The 18,112-nt window shown below is 39.1% G+C and overlaps 1 protein-coding gene across 1 annotated transcript in view; it reads right to left on the bottom strand.

Annotated features, from left to right (window-relative positions):
* Positions 1–18,112, bottom strand: part of FSTL4 (follistatin like 4) — a 728,839-nt gene that overhangs the window by 315,807 nt on the left and 394,920 nt on the right. Inside the window, 1 exon segment of the mRNA XM_050962627.1 lies at positions 12,014–12,262. Within this exon segment, the coding sequence (XP_050818584.1) occupies positions 12,014–12,262 (249 nt within the window).

The raw sequence follows: 18,112 nt of genomic DNA, 5'->3' as shown, positions 1-18,112 counted from the left end.
AGCACTGAACAGCATGCAGACACCACACTTCTAGCTGGTTCCACTGAAGAGATGTTTTTACAATCAGCTTGAATAGTTTAACTTCCATGGGTGTCTGTGAACATAATTCTCTGTTGAAGAGATAGAGAGATCCTATCAGTCTGTAAATTATATCAAATATTTGCTTCATTAACAATTATCCTTTTAGGAGGCGGGGGAGGGGGAAAGAGGTTCACTTGGAGTCTTCATTAGCTGTTTTTCCAATATAATTGCATATTTTTCTCTCTTTTATCCACTGTCCGCCTATACTGTATCTGATGAAGTCCTTTGATTCCCGTTCCTTTTGCACCAGTGGGGTTGCCATTATAGGATGTAATGTTCCCAGACAAAGGTTTTAATAGTGGTAATGTGCATTAGACTCTAATCAGATGCTTTGGTTCTTTTATGATTCATCTTTGTTAATCCAATTTGCATATGCTGCTGCTCTCTGTGGGGACTTCATCTGTGTTGTCTCTTTTGATTATCTTCCCTAGATTCATATTTCCTATTCTATTGGGGATTGTTACCTACTTTTAACTTTGAACGTGGAGGGCCTGATTCTTATGCAAGTCAAGTAATATCTTACTAGTTAAATAGTCCTACTGATTTCCATGATAAGGGACCGCCTGACATGAGTAAGGGCATGTCTTCACTACCAGCCAGATCGGCGGGCAGCGATCGATCCAGTGGGGATCGATTTATCGCATCTAGTCTAGACACGATAAATCAACCCCTGAGCTCTCTCCCGTTGACTCCTGCACTCCAGCTTGGTGAGAGGCGCAGGCAGAGTCGATGGGGGAGTGGCAGCAATTGACTCACCATGGTGAAGACACTACAGTAAGTCGATGTAAGTACGTCAACTTCAGCTATGTTATTCACGTAGCTGAAGTTGCGCAACTTAGATCAATCCCTACCCCTCCACACCACCAGTGTAGACATGAGCTAAGAGTGGAAGAATTGAGAAAGTATTTATTATTTAAATACTGAGTATGTTACAGAAGTCAAATAATTATGTTACTTGCAGAAAAAAATTGGCAAGAGAAATTTGAGTCTGCATTTTTTTTTGCAATTGAGACAATTTGTCCTCCTCTATGAACTGATAAAATGATGTGCACTGGGGGTTTATTCAAGGACTTTTAAAAACTGAAAACCATCTGTTTGAGGCCATGGCTACACGGTGCTTTACAGCGCTGAAATTTTCGCGCTCAGGGGTGTGAAAAAACACCCCCCTGAGCGCTGCAAGTTACAGAGCTGTAAAGCCTCAGTGTAATCAGTGCCGCAGCGCTGGGAGCATTGCTCTCAGCGCTGCAAGCTACACCCGTAAGGGATGTGATTTACGTGCAGCGCTGGCACTGCGACCACACTCACACTTCAAAGCGCTGCCGCAGTGCTGCCCCGGCAGCGCTTTGAAGTTTCAAGTGTAGCTATACCCTGAGTTTCTGTGTTAAATGGGAATGTGCGGGGTTAATCTATGAGAGGTGTCAAGGGGCATTCTCCCTAGAAAAACATTATGTGTTTATTCTGATTCATCTCTGTTGTTTTATTGTTAACATTTAAAAATGGATATAAAAAACACAAATACGTAAAAGAAAATTCATGAAAATAACTAATTAAATAAAAATATTTAAAGAGCAAAAATATTAGTACCTCTGAGTACTTATGAAAGGATAAGTTTAGAATCCTAATATAGCCTTTCTAGTAAGGGACGATAGGGAAGGGGGAAGAGAGGGACAGGTATTCTGGACCCACAGTGTATCTTTGGTTTCTCTACTGAAAAGGGAAATATTTTCCTTGTACAAGATGAAACCCTAACTCCCCAGATGTCAGTGGGTGTTGCCACTGGTTGCCACTGACTTTAATGCAACCAGGATTTTATTCAAAGCACCTTAAGGCTATATTACACACACTTGGTGGCAGCCTGTAGTATGCATATAACTGTGCCCAGCCGTGAAAAGCAGGCTGTGTTCACACTGCAGTGTGTAGCGACATATGTCAGTGAAAGGGGAGAGAGGAGGCAGCGAGGAATGACTGACACCCGTGCTCGAGTCTTTCCTTGCAGCGGGGAAGGGCTCCAGCAGCAGGGAGGCAGCAGGACACTACTCCACTAAAAAAAGCAGGGAGGCAAAGCTTGGGAAAGTAGAGTGCATGTAGGGCATGCAATCGCATACATACCCATGCCCTTCAGGTTTGGCTTTACTCTACTCACCTGAGCTGTGTCTCAACACTACCACAGCTATTTGTACCCATGCTAGGGTAGCTATGTGCTCTACTGCTGTAGAGTGAATCAAGTCTTCAGAGAGGAAGCCAGACAACTGCATTTACAGTGAAGAATCTTCTTCATCAACCCTTCGAAAAGGTCTATTAACTAATTCTAGTATTGGATACAGGAGGAAATATCCTCAGCTGAAGCTACACCAATTTACACCAAGACAGAATATGGTCCAAGAAGTATTTCTATTTCTTGGGAACCAAGCTCTTGATCACCCCTTAGGACAGGAGTTCTCACAACAAATTTTTTGGTGGCCTCAAAGTGCAGACATTAAATCCTGGTGGTGGCCACACTGAGAATTTTTTCCTAAAATACTTAATTAACTTTAGGACAAACAAATAAATATGCATCTGTCCAAATCATTCTAATTTGTTGAATCTTTTTGCAGACTCAATAATAAAAATAATGTAGTTGTCTCTATTGTTTACTGGACCTAAACAGAATAGAAACACAAATAAGATGCTCTGCAGGTTCTTGTCTCATTTGTCATCGTTTCTTTTGCTTTTTTGGTTGCTTTATTTTAAAAGACTTGCTAGCTAGTAGGTCTGCTGGGGTGAAAAGTGATATTAACAAATATACACATAAACTTTCACATCAGCAGACTTACTCAGTCCTGGCAAGCCCAGGGACAAATTAAGCCTTGGATGGAGAGGTCACTAGGGAGGATGTGGGGGTGGGGTGGGGGGAATGACAGGCTGATGGAGGCAGTGGGGGGTTCAGGGGTGATGGGGGTGTGAGCCCCGCAGCCGGGGGTTGGAGCTTGGTGGCCAGAACCTGCTGCTCGCCACCCCAGGGCTGGTGCCCAACCCCACCATCCCCAGGAAGGTGGGGAACTCACTAGTTGCCTGCTCCTCCAGCATTTATGTCTCCAGAAGGGGGGCAGGGTTCAACCCGTGCTGGTGGCCTTGTGGGAGGGACCACTGCTTTGTCCCCTGTCCCCCATCACTGCCCAGGAGCTGTGGCCGCAAGAAAAGCCACTGGTGGCTGCATGTGGCCCATCTGAGAAACGCTGCCTTAGGAGCTTCTGGTATGCACCCTGAATAGCTAGAGAGTCAATCCCAAAAAGATGAAGTCAGGAGAGGATTCTCAGTTGAAGGGTTGGGAAGCAGAAGTTATTTAGTTTTGCTGGTACTTAAAGAGAAAGCAGGAGAGAGAGGCAGACGTACAGTGTCCATATATATATATAAAAATATATATACCAGCTCTGCCAATAGCAAATAAATCTTTTTAATGTAATTTTACTATACTAAAATATAGAAATACTACTATTTATTGTAGCTATCTAGTTTTACAATCCTAGAAATCCGTTAGATAGATGTGCTGGATACTGATATGATCATTATTAAGAAGGCAATCCTACACTGTGAAGATCTGAGCCTCTTTCTAAATGGGATTAATCCCATGCTTGCCACCAGTTCGCAATCTGTTTTAGCTCCACTGGAGGCATCTGAACAAGTAATATTGTAAATTTAAAGTGACAAACACTAACTGTCAGATGGGACAGCTGTCATTGGAACACGCGTACAGTGATTTTTCCAGCTGGACAGCTACATAGTGTGAAACCAAATAGACTTCCTGGAAGTTTGTAAACCATTAAACAGAACTAGTTCATGTGTATTGAATTCAACCAAATATATGAACATCCTCTCAGAAATGTTTCAGAATGCTGAAGCCCCAAAACAAGCTGCTTCTAAGAGTGCTAGGTACAGAAGCCAGCAAATAAGATACAGTCCTAAAGATAACACCACTTGGAACTGAATAAGTCTTATACAAGGCCAGATGAAAGACACATTTGTGTGATTCATTAACTGCCTGTGTGTGCTTTTTAATCATAGGCTTTGTAGCTCACCTGCACTCAAACACTAAGATTTCTGTCAGCCTACAAAGATAATCTTGAGCTTTTCATAATTAGAAAGAAACCTTCATAGGGTTGCAGAATGGAGAAAAATCAAGATCAGAGAGGTTGCAGATGGAAAAATCCTATTAAGCTATCCAATCCACACTTTCTCCCAATAAAGAATTGTTCATGGTAGAACAGTATATTTTCTAGAACAGTGTCCAGTCCCATTTTAACCCTGAAGCTACTGTACTGTTCTCCAACATCCTTGATTAAATAGAGATTCTTCCAAAGCACTGAGGCATACTTATGTAAAGGCACTAAATCCATTTCCTTTCACCTGTCCAGAGTCCCAGGATAAAGAGCATATATTGGTAAGTACTCTGTATCATCACTTTGAAAATAGGTAACCCAGAAGCAACTATCTTCTATGTCCACTGAAGAGGCTATATGGAATTCCACACTGATTTTGTGCTAAATTCTGACCCTAGGCTCATGCATATCCTGCTCACTGATTTCATCTAAGCGCAAAATTTAGCAAAAGTTATGAGGATGCAAATTGCTGCCAGGCCTTTGCTGAAAAATAAAATTATATACTAATGTAAAGGCAAATATCTAGTTAGCTTATTGAAAAAATATTACCGACATTTTTGGGGGGATGGGAGGATGAGAGGGAGAGAAAACAGGATTGGAATAAGAATATTAGTTTTGTTCATGAGCCCATACATCTCCAATTTTCCAGTTAAATTGCTGTCAGATAAAATAAAATTAGAGATGTGGTAAAGACTGGATGGAATCAAAATATGGATAAGGAAATCAGCATAGCACAGTGCGTATGTAATGGAACGGTCAAGAATTTGGTCAAGCTAGTGGCATTGAATGCATACAGTAGTACAAATTAAATCCTACAAGCTATAGTGTAAAGTCACTGCAAATCCCAGCAAAAAAAGCGGAGCTTTGTATAAAATGCAGTATAATAGGATGAAGGGGGTATGTCAGAATCTGACAAAAGTATACGTGAAGAATGAAGCAGGGAAAGTCAATGCAGCTTTTCATTCTGTAACATAGGTTTAACTGACAGGGGAGCATTTCAAGACTGCCGATCTTGCAAAAAATAAATAAAAAAACCATGAAAAGACAACATATATCTAAATGGAAGAAAAATCTTCTAATATGGGTACATTGCAAGGAAAGCAAATTGTTACCAAGTATCTGAAGAAACTCATAAATTAGGGGAGAAAATAGAAAGGAATTACAGCAAGAGGAATAGTGTATGCCTAGTACTTGCCACACAAAAGTAGTGAGAGACAAATGAGTGAAGACACTAAGTGGGTGTAAAGAAGAAAAGAAAAATGAACAGAAGTGGAAATAAAAGAACTTCTGCTATGGGAAAACAAAGTAAGGATGGCAAATCACCATGCTAAAAAATAATTTTGCTGTATTGCCAAAAAGTGTGTCTGTGCATCTACTTAAATAGAAAAGTCATAGACCAAAAGTGCATTTCAAATAAGTGGAACAGCTGTGATGGTGAATGTGGGTATTTTTGATAGTCCATAATTAATATTTTTTCCTAAAAGGCAGAGGAATTTCATCCTTGTATATTTTGTTGCCCGATTACAATCACTAAGCACTTAGTGTCACGGTTTCAGGGCAACTGCACCTGCATTGCCCTTCTATGGTTCACTAAGAATACCTGCATTAGACTTCTGGCTTTCAGCCATCACCTTTCTTGGGCAGAGACCCATGTTCCACTCAGTCCTGATCAGGGATTTTAAGACTGTGATATCCCCAGCAAGCCAGACTGCTTAAAAAGGCCAGGGCCTGCACTTTGCTTTCTCTCTAAGGGCTATGAACAGCATATTGTCCATAGTTAAGTTACCACACAGCTCCCTCTAAGCAAGCACATTTATTCTATTTGTACAACTGTACTATTAGTCAGAAAAGCATCAGAGTTCCACTGGCCCCTCTGGAGAACAGGAAGGTGAATTGTCATCCAGAGTTTGTCTTCAGATTAAGTCTTGTGGGGATCCAACTTCCTTTTGGGGAGCAGAATTGCCCTTCTCCAGTTCTCTATTAGCTTGTGCCTAGGTTCCACTTTATTCTTCCAGTATTTCCCTAGAACTCATCTTTCAGCATTCTAGGATCTCATGTAGGTGTCTGTCCAGATGGGTCATCTCTTGGGAGCCAGACTGCTGCTCAATTCCAATTTGGCATATAACGTACTCCATGATGCCTTATGGTAAGGTCTTACAAAAACAAAATTTTGATGTATCCTGAACATTTTTACTGATATAATTTACTGGTTGTCCACTCTTTCCACTCATTGAGCAAGTCTGTTTGCCAATCAACCAGATAATTTGGTCCATCTCAGTGGACTTAAACAACTTTAGTACTAACTTAACTGCCATCTGCTGGTGCTATTAAATGTGATACTGGGACTGAGGAGCCAATACTGGGAAAAAGGGAAACAAAATATAAATTTACTAGGATGAATCTTAAATCATCTTCCATGGATTTCCTGACATGAATGCCTCCAAGAATGATTAATTCTTCTCCATGAAGGCTTAGTGGAAAGCCATAAAACCCTTATTCCCTGGAAAGAGGTGGGGTATCCTTTTATTTTTTTCACCAAAAAAAAAAAAAAAAAAAAGGCCTAAATATAAGATATGAGAGAGATCTCTGCCTAGGAAACTAACTGCTTTGCATAAGAAATAAAATAACTCAATGAGAACTGCACAGGCTGTCATAGAGACTGTAGTAAGAAAAAATGGTGGGATGAAAGCAGAGTTAGCTTAGGACTTTAAATATCCTTTATTTTCCCATTGTCCAGATTCCATCCCCGTTTTGCATTCATCATCCTAGTAACTATAATAGTACAGAATAAACTGCCAATGATGTAATATGAATCAATCAATCTGTCCTTATACAATGCTATCCCTAAAAGCAGCACATCTGAGCACGTCACAGATCAAGAAGAGAAACAAATTGTTAAAAAATCAAAATAAAAGTAAACAAAATGAAGAAACCGACATCTTAGACACTATCTTTGTTCTCTTTTAGTAAGTGTAGACCTTGCTCAGACATTGAAATGTGGTTGATCTGTAGTTATGTGTAAAGACCATCAAGTCTGACATTTAGATAATTGGATAAACTGGCAGACCATCAGGATTCAATCTATAGTGTTATCCAGACACTGCTACTTAGAGATTTTAATCTTAATTGAAGAAGCCAACAGGGAAAAGCACCTTGAAGAAGTCCTCTCGTCAACACAATCTTACTCAAATAATTAAAGTATCTACTTATGTTGATTATAGAAAACAAATAGAGAGCCCTTGCAGACTGACTGAGATAAACTTCATCTCTAGTTCAAACAGACCAGTTTGCACTTTCAGGCTCTGTTCTCCAACCACCCAGATGTAGCAGAACAAACAACTAAATTTATTATTCCAGTATATACATTTATCAGCCTAATAGTTATTATTATTAATATTATTGTGATCATAGAATGGCATAATCTATACGAGGGCTGAAGGAGCAATCGATCAAGGTGATCAAGCTGAATATTATTGTGCTAGGTGCCGTGGAAACATGCATTAAGAGACAGTCCATGCTCCAAAAATCTTACAGGCCAAACAGATAAAGGGCGGATTAATGGGAGCATTATTATTCCTGGTTTACAGATAGAAAACCAAAGCACCGTACTCCTTTCTGACATAATTTCATGGTCTATTCAGAAAACTATTCAAGCATGACACTGTATCATTAGACATAATGCAGCCATTGCAAGGATACCGATTACTGAAATAAGAACTCATTCTCTTTAACAGTATTTAAAATTAAGAATGAATACAAGACTGGTTCAAAACCATAATTTTAAAAGGGCAGACTATATGCTAGTATGAAAAAAAAATTCGAACAACTTTCTAATGAGGAGGGAGAATATAAGGCCTAATTTTCAAAGCTGCTGAGCACTTGCAGCTGCATTGACTTCAATTGAATTGGTCAGGGTTTAGCACTTTGGGAAATAGCTCACTAGCTCACTTGTTGAACCAGCTCTTTTTCAGAAAGTGAAGACCCACTCTGGTACTCAGCTTGGAAAACACAGTATCTCTTATCTTATAACTGGCTATGTTGTATGTGGAACTAGAGCACAGGGAATGGATATTCATCTCAAGAACAAAATATGTAACTTGTAAATTACTTTGGCTTCCACTAATATGTTATTGAGGGAAAACGCCACAGATCAATTCGTTCCAGTACTATATTTAATTAAATAAGGATCAGCATAAACTCCGTGAGTAGAAACATCCAATTACTCTTCTAGGGCAAAATGAGATATCAGCATATTGCCCTGTTTCCAATATTTCCAAAGATATATCAATCAAAAATGAAGCTTTCATAAACTAATGTGTATAAGCAAAGTAGTTTGTGAATGGTTTATTTTCTGCAAACAAAACAGAATCAACAATATTTATAGAAATAGACCTAGGCAGATTCAAAAAGTTTATAAAACAAACAAATTCCACTGACCCAGATATATTTTATTCTTGTATATCTGCCTTTAGACTGTCATTTTTCATGCTTAGTATTTTTTTAAAAACTTTCTGTCTCTTGTAAAATAAGATACATTGATTCTGAGTCTAATTAGCATCTAATGACAATGTATCACACTTGAAAGATGGGAGTGGCAGATATTTCTCCCTCATTAAAGATGGAAGGCTGGTCCAGTAATTAGGGCAGGTTACAATTCCCTGCTCTGCCACAGAATTCCTATGTGACCTCAGCAATTCACTTAGTCTCTCTGTGTCTCAGTTTCCCTTCTCTAAAATAGGAGTAATAGCCCTTCCCTAACTCACAGAGGGATTGTGAGGGCAAAAACATTAAATATTATGAGGCATTCAGATACCATGGTAATGAGGGTCATAGAAGTGCCAAAAATAGACATATTTCTGCCATTGAATCCTACTTTTTTTTCAAAAATACCCTTCACTATTATCACGTACAAACACTTACCAATAAACAAGGGGTGATGAATAGTTCTGCAGACATTCAAATACTTCTGAATATCAAAGGTCCAGTGATCTGAAGATAAAGGAATTATTCTCATACTTGACCACCTAATTACCACTGGGAAATCTGGAACACCCCACCTCATACCTTTCTTCTGGTACCCGGAGCTACATTTGATAAATATAATTTTCAGCTACACTTTATATTCAGTAGTGTGTGCTCTGTACGGCATGTCACATTGAATTGGAAATGATCTGTGATTGCTCCCAGTACATTGCGTTATATCAATTGGCTTCTGCAGAACTGATTGCAGGATGGTGGTCTAATGTATGAAACAGAAATACCCATATTGTTCAGTTATCTGTATCTACAGTATGAGTTATTACAAAGCAGCTAAATCTTTACTTTAAACCCATTCTAATCCTTATGATAATCATGCTGCAATGACCAATATAATAATCTCCCTAAACTTCAGGCATATCAGATAGAAGGTAACAGAGAAATGAACAAAAGAAGAGAGAACTTAGCAAAGACTAGTTGTAGAAAGGGTTTTCTAATGCTATCTGACCTAAATGAATCAGATATATTTAAGCAGCAGTTAGTTATACCTCTAAACCTCTCAGATTAGTTGCTGACACCAACTCTAAATCTTTGCTGGTGTAAACTGTTATAGATCCATTGACATGAATGGAGTTGTGCCAATTTTCACAAGCAGAGAATTTGGTCCACTTAATTTTCTTTCTCCTTGTACAAAGGAATGCTGTTTGGATGGCTCATGATGATATTGGGGAGGCTAGATATAATCCCTGATATGGAAGGCAAATTCTAAAAGGGACATTAATAGTTGTGCTCTGACAACAGTTTCCTAGTTGGTAGGTAACTTTCTGTCTGAAAAGGCAATTCTGTTTCCTACATTCTGGTTCTCACAATGTTTCAGTCTTGAAAATTTCACAGGTTAATGAGTGGAGAAGTACAGTTTCCAAAAGAGATTGTACAGCAAATTAAAATAACTACAGAAGAGACTACACCATTAACATTATTTTAGAGCAATGCAAAGTTGATTGAATACACAGACCCAAAGTCAGAGCTGTTGTAAGCAGGTACACCACCACTGGGACTGGAGTCTGCCTACAAAATCTTATTAGAAGATTTCTCTCAATTCAATTTCCCACAATTTTTATGCTATCCCATAATTCTTAATGAGAGTTATACATTCCAGGTAGAGCTGAAATTGTGAGTTAGTATAAGTACTCATTAGGAACTGCTCCTGTTGTAAATTGAAAGTAACATCTTTCAAGTCAATGGAGTCACACTGGTATAAAACTAGAGTGAGATAGAATCAGGTCCTTAGTCCATATAATTTGCTTTTGAACTGGTCCAAATGAATTCAGAGGTTAACCTGTATTAGACATAAATCAAATTTTTCAGAAATGGCCACTTGTTCCAAGTGCATCAACTTCTGGATGCCCAACTTGACACACACTGGTCCTGATTTTTAGAAGTTCCAAATACCCGCAGCTTGATGTAAGAGACCATTTGAAAGCCATTTGTAGTAATTATCCTGCAGAAACTGTTTCTTCACAGTAATTATCTAGAGGTAGGTTCTCTGATCTCTGTCAATTAACCAGTTTCCAAAAACTTCAATGATATCTAAAGGAACGCCAATGAATCTGACTGAGTGTAAAGAAAAGAAAAATACTTTTTTCAAGAGCACCGTGTGTATTCCCTGCTGCATTGCTCAATACCCAGGTCATTTCTAATTGAACTGGGAAGAAAGAAAAAACAGAAATCACAGAGACAATGAAGGACAATCCTAGGTGGGGGGGGGTCTCTGGAGGAGAGTTCCATTTGTGTTAACTTTAACTCTTACCACTAATTCTGGTAGAATCCAGATTTTAATTGCTTAAGTGAATTGTTCACGACCTGCATTTTGGCTATGTCAGATTTTTCTGCAGGGGACATACATTTATTCAGCCATACAGCTGTTCCAAGACTGGTATCACTGCTTCTGCCACTGTCAGAACAGACAACATTTGTGAATAGTGGTGTGTGCATTATAACTTCTAGGGTGACTCTGTCTGTGGTAGCATCTCACTCCAGGATGCCTTAGCCTTAGGACATACTTCATTTTTTATTGGGCAGGTGTATTTATGAGTTAAATTGAAATTATTCTTCTCATCTTGTCAAGTCTTGGTCACGACAGTTTTAGCCTATTATTTCTCATATATACACTCACTATATACCTCATCTCCTCCAAGTATTTCTTCCTCTCATTGCTGGCACCACATCAGTGATCCAAATGGCACGGAAGACAATTAACTGGATGTATAGCCAAATACCATCAATATAATTCTTTCTTGATTGTTGCTGAAACAACCCTAGCACATCCACAAATCCTCTAATTCTCACCTACTGTGCAATCCATTGCCCAATAACGTGGGACCAATACACTATAAGTTTCCCCATACAGTTATATGAGAAAATTATGAATTTCTGCTCCCCTCACAGAGCACTTACAATTTCCACAACAACCCTTATGTAATAAAGTGTACTATTTCTAAGGTGTTTGTCTTGTTCAAAGCCTTCAAAGCAAATTCCATAGTAAAACGTTATTACATTGGAAATTATTAAGTTCCTATTGACTGCAATGCATACAATGTATACAATGATGTTAATTATTTACCAGTTACTAGTCTGATTTCATTCTGGGTAACAGTGATCATGGATTTAATAGCTTGATTAAGTATTGGGCTGGAATAAATCATCCTTCAAAAATGTATCTCTTACAAATAATATGTAGCACACAGTCATTTATCATGATGGAGGTAAGATGGACAATGGAAACTCTATAGCTTTATATATAGATGATGATATCCTACCTTTGAAGAAACAGTCTTTGCTGTGGATAATGTAGATTTTCTTCCTCTGCAAGCATGAGGCTCGGTGGACTTCACAGTGATTTTCATAAAATTTGCCATCAGATCCACATACTGGCATATAACTGGGCTTGCAGTCTTCCAGGCATTTGCATTCAGGTTGATTAGTCTCCTTGTTAACAACACACTTACTTCCCCGGCCACAGTACTTTTTTTCACATGATGCATGTAGGCCATCTTGCCCATAAAGCACTGAAAAAGTAGGAAGTTTAAACATTAACTATATTTGCTTAACAGGATTTAATTGGTCTTTTGTTTTAGCATGTACATTGCAAGCTTAGAGGACATAAGGATTCCAAGGATACATGGGCATCCTATGGACAATATTGCAACTGTGATATGGAGAGTATCTTCATACGTAGGCTAGCAGTTCTACAGCCCCCATTCAGCAATGCATTAAAGTGCATGCTTAAGTAGTTTGCTTAAGTGATGGGCATAAGCATGTGTTTAAAGGTAAGTATGTGCTTTGCTGAACCATGGTTTTCAGTGACTAAATACCTATTCTATGTTCATTCTGCAGTTCTGATGTGGTATTTTAAGACTTTGTTGGGATTATATTCCTCCTTCCCAACTTAAACACTGAAAAATCAATGTCTATTGGCCTGTATGAGCATCGATGACCAAACTAGATGTGGACCTCTTTTTCTGGTAAAACTAAAGGTTCTTGAATTCAAAGAAGTCTACTCAGGTGTCACTCATTTTGCCCTCTCATCTGACACTGGCAGAACCCACCGTGGCTAGCAATGACACAATTAAGACTCTCAGAGCTGGTGACAAAAGAAAAAAGAAAGAAAAATATGTGTCGGACCGACCCATAGCAGGGGTCAAAGATTAATCATTTTTGCATAGGGGGAAATGAATCATATTAATGTGCAAGGTTAACTTTGTGGCTGATGCTTTGGTTCACATTGGCTGTACTGTATATTGGGGTTGGTTAGTTCTTTAACTTAATTCTTGTATTTTGCATTACTTAGTTATATGCAGGATAGATACCTATTGCTGGACCTCTTATAAATGTATTAAATAGATACCAATAAATAACTCACTCTCCAAAAACAAAACAACAGATATTTACTAACTATTAGTTAATCCATTGCTTTTTTTCATTTTTATATCATAATAAACAAATTACTCAGATACTCTAACCAGGCAAACCTCCATTTAGCACCCCATGTACTATGGGTCGAACACACTGATATCCTTATCTAGATAGGCTATCAGCTTCCTACATGGGTGACATTTTCAGAAGTGCTCAATGTTGACCAAACTCAGCTCCCAGTGAAGTCAATGATAAAACTCCCATTGACTTCAATGGAAGCAAAGTCAGGCCAATGCTGAGAGCTTTTGAAATTTCTCTCCTGCAAGGAGTCTCATTAGAGTCAATGGAATTACTAATGGAGTTAAGTGCTTCCCAATATGAGTGAGGCCATCAGCATCTGGCCCTATGTAAATATAACAACAAATAATGACTAGTTTCTTATAGGTATTAGCACAAAATGATGAACTGAACATTACTTATATCAAACAATGGAAAATACTATTATAATCCTAGAAAATTTAATTTTAGATTGTAATAGCACTGCAGCTAAAATTTCTGCACTGAACAGCTTACAACAGACCTGTTATTACTATAATTTCTAGAGTCGGGGTATTTTGAAATAAGCCACTGTACAAAGAGCAATAACCAGCATTACACTTAATTATGAGTTTGGGAAAATTAGAAGATTACTGGGCTGCATTAATTGTAATAAGCATAAGATTGAGAATTACAAAGGGATGTTACAGAAAGAATAATTAAAACACGAAGGTAGTTTGATAACCAACATTTTGCTGCAAGCTTTAATTAATCTCCCTTGTTACCCATGTATGATTTCCCAATGCTACATGCTGATAGAAAATGCAACAGTGTTAAAAGCAAGATCTCCGGACAGGGCCAGCACTACCATTTAGGCAACCTAGGCAATGGCCTAGGGCGCCAGAATTTTTGGGGGGCGCTATTTTGCCGGGGGAGGGCAGCACGCGGGTCCGGTGGACTTACTGCAGTAATGCCGGCAGATGGACCGCTGCTGGAAAGGCTCCGGTGGAGCTGCCACAGTGATTTCGGCAGACGGTGCGCTGGTCTAAAGGCTCCGGTGGACCTGCCGCAAGCATGCATCACTGCGGCAGCTCCACCGGAGCCTTTCCAGCAGCGGACCGACCGCCGGCATTACTGCGGTAAGTCCACCGGGGCCCCGGGGAGCGGCGAAATGGCCATCTGCTTAGGGCGTCAGAAACCCTGTCGCCGCTCCTGCCTCTGGATCCACTGTAAACACCAAGGGGTTAAAAATAGTTGTACAAGATGCAGGTCAAAGTTTCCACATGTAATAAAACCATTTTTGCTAGCTCCTTGTTAAGTTTGTTTTTATCATTGTAAATTCGAAAGAAAAGAATCTGTTATTGGAGGATTAACTATTTGACTCAATAACTCATTAAAATTCCTGCACCTTGGCAGGCTAAGAAATATTGACTTTTTCCCGACCTGTAATAAACTAGAAGGTCAAAAGTGTCTCTGAGCAGTTTAAAAAGTACAGTCCTTCAGAGGGATATCTGAATATCCTTTATTCAGTTCACTAATTGTTCAGCATGTCTCTTCAAACTATCCACAGCAATACACATACTGTGACCTCTACATGACCTGCGGTCAAGATCACGTATAATTACCATATCTATTGTACATTTGTCAGAACAAAGGTCTCGATGTTTGAGTGAAGAAACCCTGTTAAAATTGCGTTATTATAGTTGCTTAGCTTGTTCAACAGAATGTGGCACACTAGGAAATGCATGTCAGCATTTGCTGGTGCAGTTTAAGATAAAATATTTATTTTAGATTACATTTTTTGTGTTTTGTTTGTTTGTTTTTTTGATTTGGTAAGATAAATGACCTCCCACCCCTTCTGCAAAAATCATAACTAAATTATATCCGTTTCTATACTTTCTTCTTAGATAGCGTGACCACCCACACGGAGTCCAAGGACATTCTTTTGTAGGATGGAAAAGGTTGAGTTCCTGCAAACCCTGGTTGCTCGCTTAAGACTGTAACATGTCCTGGATTGTATGGATGTGCCGAGTTGTGGAGGGGATTTTAGTAATCTTAAACTATCCACCCCTACACACACACACACACACACACACACACACACACCCTTTCCCTTCAGCTAGGCTGATTTCTAACTAGTACACGAAGCAGAGCTAGTTACTTTGCTCTCTGGTGTATGTTCTACAGTATGTTGCTAACACTAGCCGGGAGCTGCATGCTGCCCTTTTGGAAGGAAAGCACACTGCCCCCATTGTATATTTATCGCCCCTCCCTTTCCCTACCCCAATCCATCCTGAGCCATCCTTCCCTACTATAGCCACTCTTAAAACATAGCAGCAGCTGTGTGCACCAGCCATCTCATCATTATGACTGGACCAGCAAGGATAAGATTTCTGCCTTAGCATCAGCTTTATCTTGATCTTTTTTTTTGTCTTTTGTTGGTTTCTGTCACAACATCTACGTTCTCGAAAACAAAAATTTGTGTTCCCACTGTAATGCAAATATTACTGACCTTTAATGCTGTGACTGTTTGGGTAAGTAACAATACATATAAGACCTCTAGGTAGCTCAGGCCTTGCCCATTCTACATACTATGAAATTATCATTTAAACCATTTCTGGTTTTTGCCCTATGGGTTTTGTTCATGGATAGATTTTTGTGAGTCTACTGGCCACAGAACTCCTGATGGTAACTTTAGTGCAGGCTAGATTCCAGTAACTGCCTGTACCCCAAAAACAACAAAGGAAAAAGCTGTTTATTTTCCATTCAGTAAACCAGACACGTCTTTAGTGGTCTCACATGTCTGGAAACTGGAGATCACCAAGGTGAAGTGTACAGATATGGGAGTCTCTTTGGCCAGAACCTGAATGAGGTTGATATTAACAAATTCATCAACACTAATTATTAATTAAATTAATATTTGTACAGTCCTTTGAAGGTGTGAAGCATCATACAAGTGCCACCAATCAACATACATGGATGGCATGCAAAAATGACAAAAAAACAGGATATGAACTATAAGGACCCAATAAGAGAAAAAACCCCAAGATGTTTGACTCCAAAAGCACAGGCCTCTTTATTCACTAAGCCCTGGTCTACACTATGGGGCGAATGCATGAATAATGTAGCTGGAGGCAATATTGCTTAAGTCGACTTATTGAGATGCTTACACCATGCTGCGTCGATGGGAGAAACTCTCTCATTGACGTACCTTATGCTTCTCATTCTGGTGGAGTACTGGAGTCAATGGGAGAGCGATCTGCAGTCATTTTAGCGAGTCTTCACTAGACCCACTAAATCGACCATCGCCTCAGCGTCGATCCCCACAGGGTAAGTGTAGACATACTCTAAGTTAACTTAGACAGCACTACTAATAAAGAATAGTTATGATCAAGATCTAGGTCCATCAAACATGAGTAAGTAAACATTAAGCAGTCATGGGATAAGAGGGAAGGTCTTCTCAGGGCTCAGTAACTGGTTAAAAGACAGAAGACAAAGGGTAGGAATAAATGGTCATTTTTCAGAATGGAAAGAGATAAATTGTCATGTCCCCAGGGATCTGTATTGGTACCACGCAGTTTAACATATTAATAAATTATCTGGAAAAAGGGGTAAACTGTGCGGTGGTAGAAATTGCAGAAGATACAAAATTACTCAAGATAATTAAGTCCAAATCAAACTGCAAAGAGTTACAAAGGAATCTCACAAAACTGGGTAACTGGGCTACAAAATGGCATATGAAATTCAATGTTTGTAAGTGCAAAGTAATGCATATTGGAAAAATAATCCCAACTACACATGCAAAATGACGGGGTCTAAATTAGTAGTTAACACTCAAGAAAGAGATCCCAAAGCCATTGTGGATAATTTTCCGAAAACATCCACTCAGTGTGCAGCAACAGTCAAAAAAGCTAATGGAATGTTAGGAATAATTAGGAAGGGGACAGATAACAAGACAGAAAATATCATAATGCCACTATATAAACCCACGCCCTGAATACTGGGTGCAGATCTGGTCACCCCATCTCAAAAATATATATATTTGAATTGGAAAAGGTACAGAGAGGGCAACAAAAATTATTAAGATTATGGAATAGTTTCCATTTGAGAAGAGATTAAAAAGACTTTTCAGCTTAGAAAAGAGATGACTAAGAAGGGATATGATAGAGATCTATAAAATCATGAATGGAGAAAGTGAAGTAAGGAAGTGTTATTTAGTCCTTCACATAACACAAGAAACGGGGATCACCAATGAAATTAATAGTCAGAAGATTTAAAACAAACAAAAAGAAGTACTTCTTCACACAACACACAGTCAACCTATGGAACTCATTGTGGGGGATGTTGTGAAGGCCAAAACTATAACAGGGTTCAAACAACAATTAGATTATTTCATGGAGGATAGGGCCATCAATGGCTATTAGCCAAGATGGTCAGGGATACAACCCCATGCTCTGGGTGTCCCTAGCCTCTGATTGCCAGAAGCTGGGAGTGGATGACAGGGAATGGATCACTCGATGATTGCCTGTTTTGTTCACGTTCTCTGAAGTATCTGACATTGGCCACTGTCAGAAGATAGGATACTGGATCATTGGTTTGATCCAATAAGGTCATTCTTATGTTTTTGTGAGTAGGAGGATCTCAGTCATACAAGAGGAATCCTCACAAAAGTCATTAATTGTGGCACTGGAACAATGGTCCTGGTGGCACAAATTTTTCCTTGTTTCAGCTGTGATATTTTCTCTCCTGTATTTATTTATAATTGGGACATTAATATTTATTTGCATTATAGTAGCATACAGAGACCCCAACTGGGAGCAGGGGACTATGGTAGGCACTGTAGAAACATAAGAGAAGACAAGGTCCCTGCCACAAAGACCTTACAGTTGAGTGCCAAAGTTTGATCACAGGGAAAACTTTTACATACAACTTAGTTAAATCCTTGCAAATGGTATTGCAAAATGGAA

This window comes from Gopherus flavomarginatus, chromosome 7, assembly GCF_025201925.1.
Source record: "Gopherus flavomarginatus isolate rGopFla2 chromosome 7, rGopFla2.mat.asm, whole genome shotgun sequence".
Classification (NCBI taxonomy): Eukaryota; Metazoa; Chordata; order Testudines; family Testudinidae; genus Gopherus; species Gopherus flavomarginatus.
This window is presented reverse-complemented; position numbering and strand designations above follow the sequence as displayed.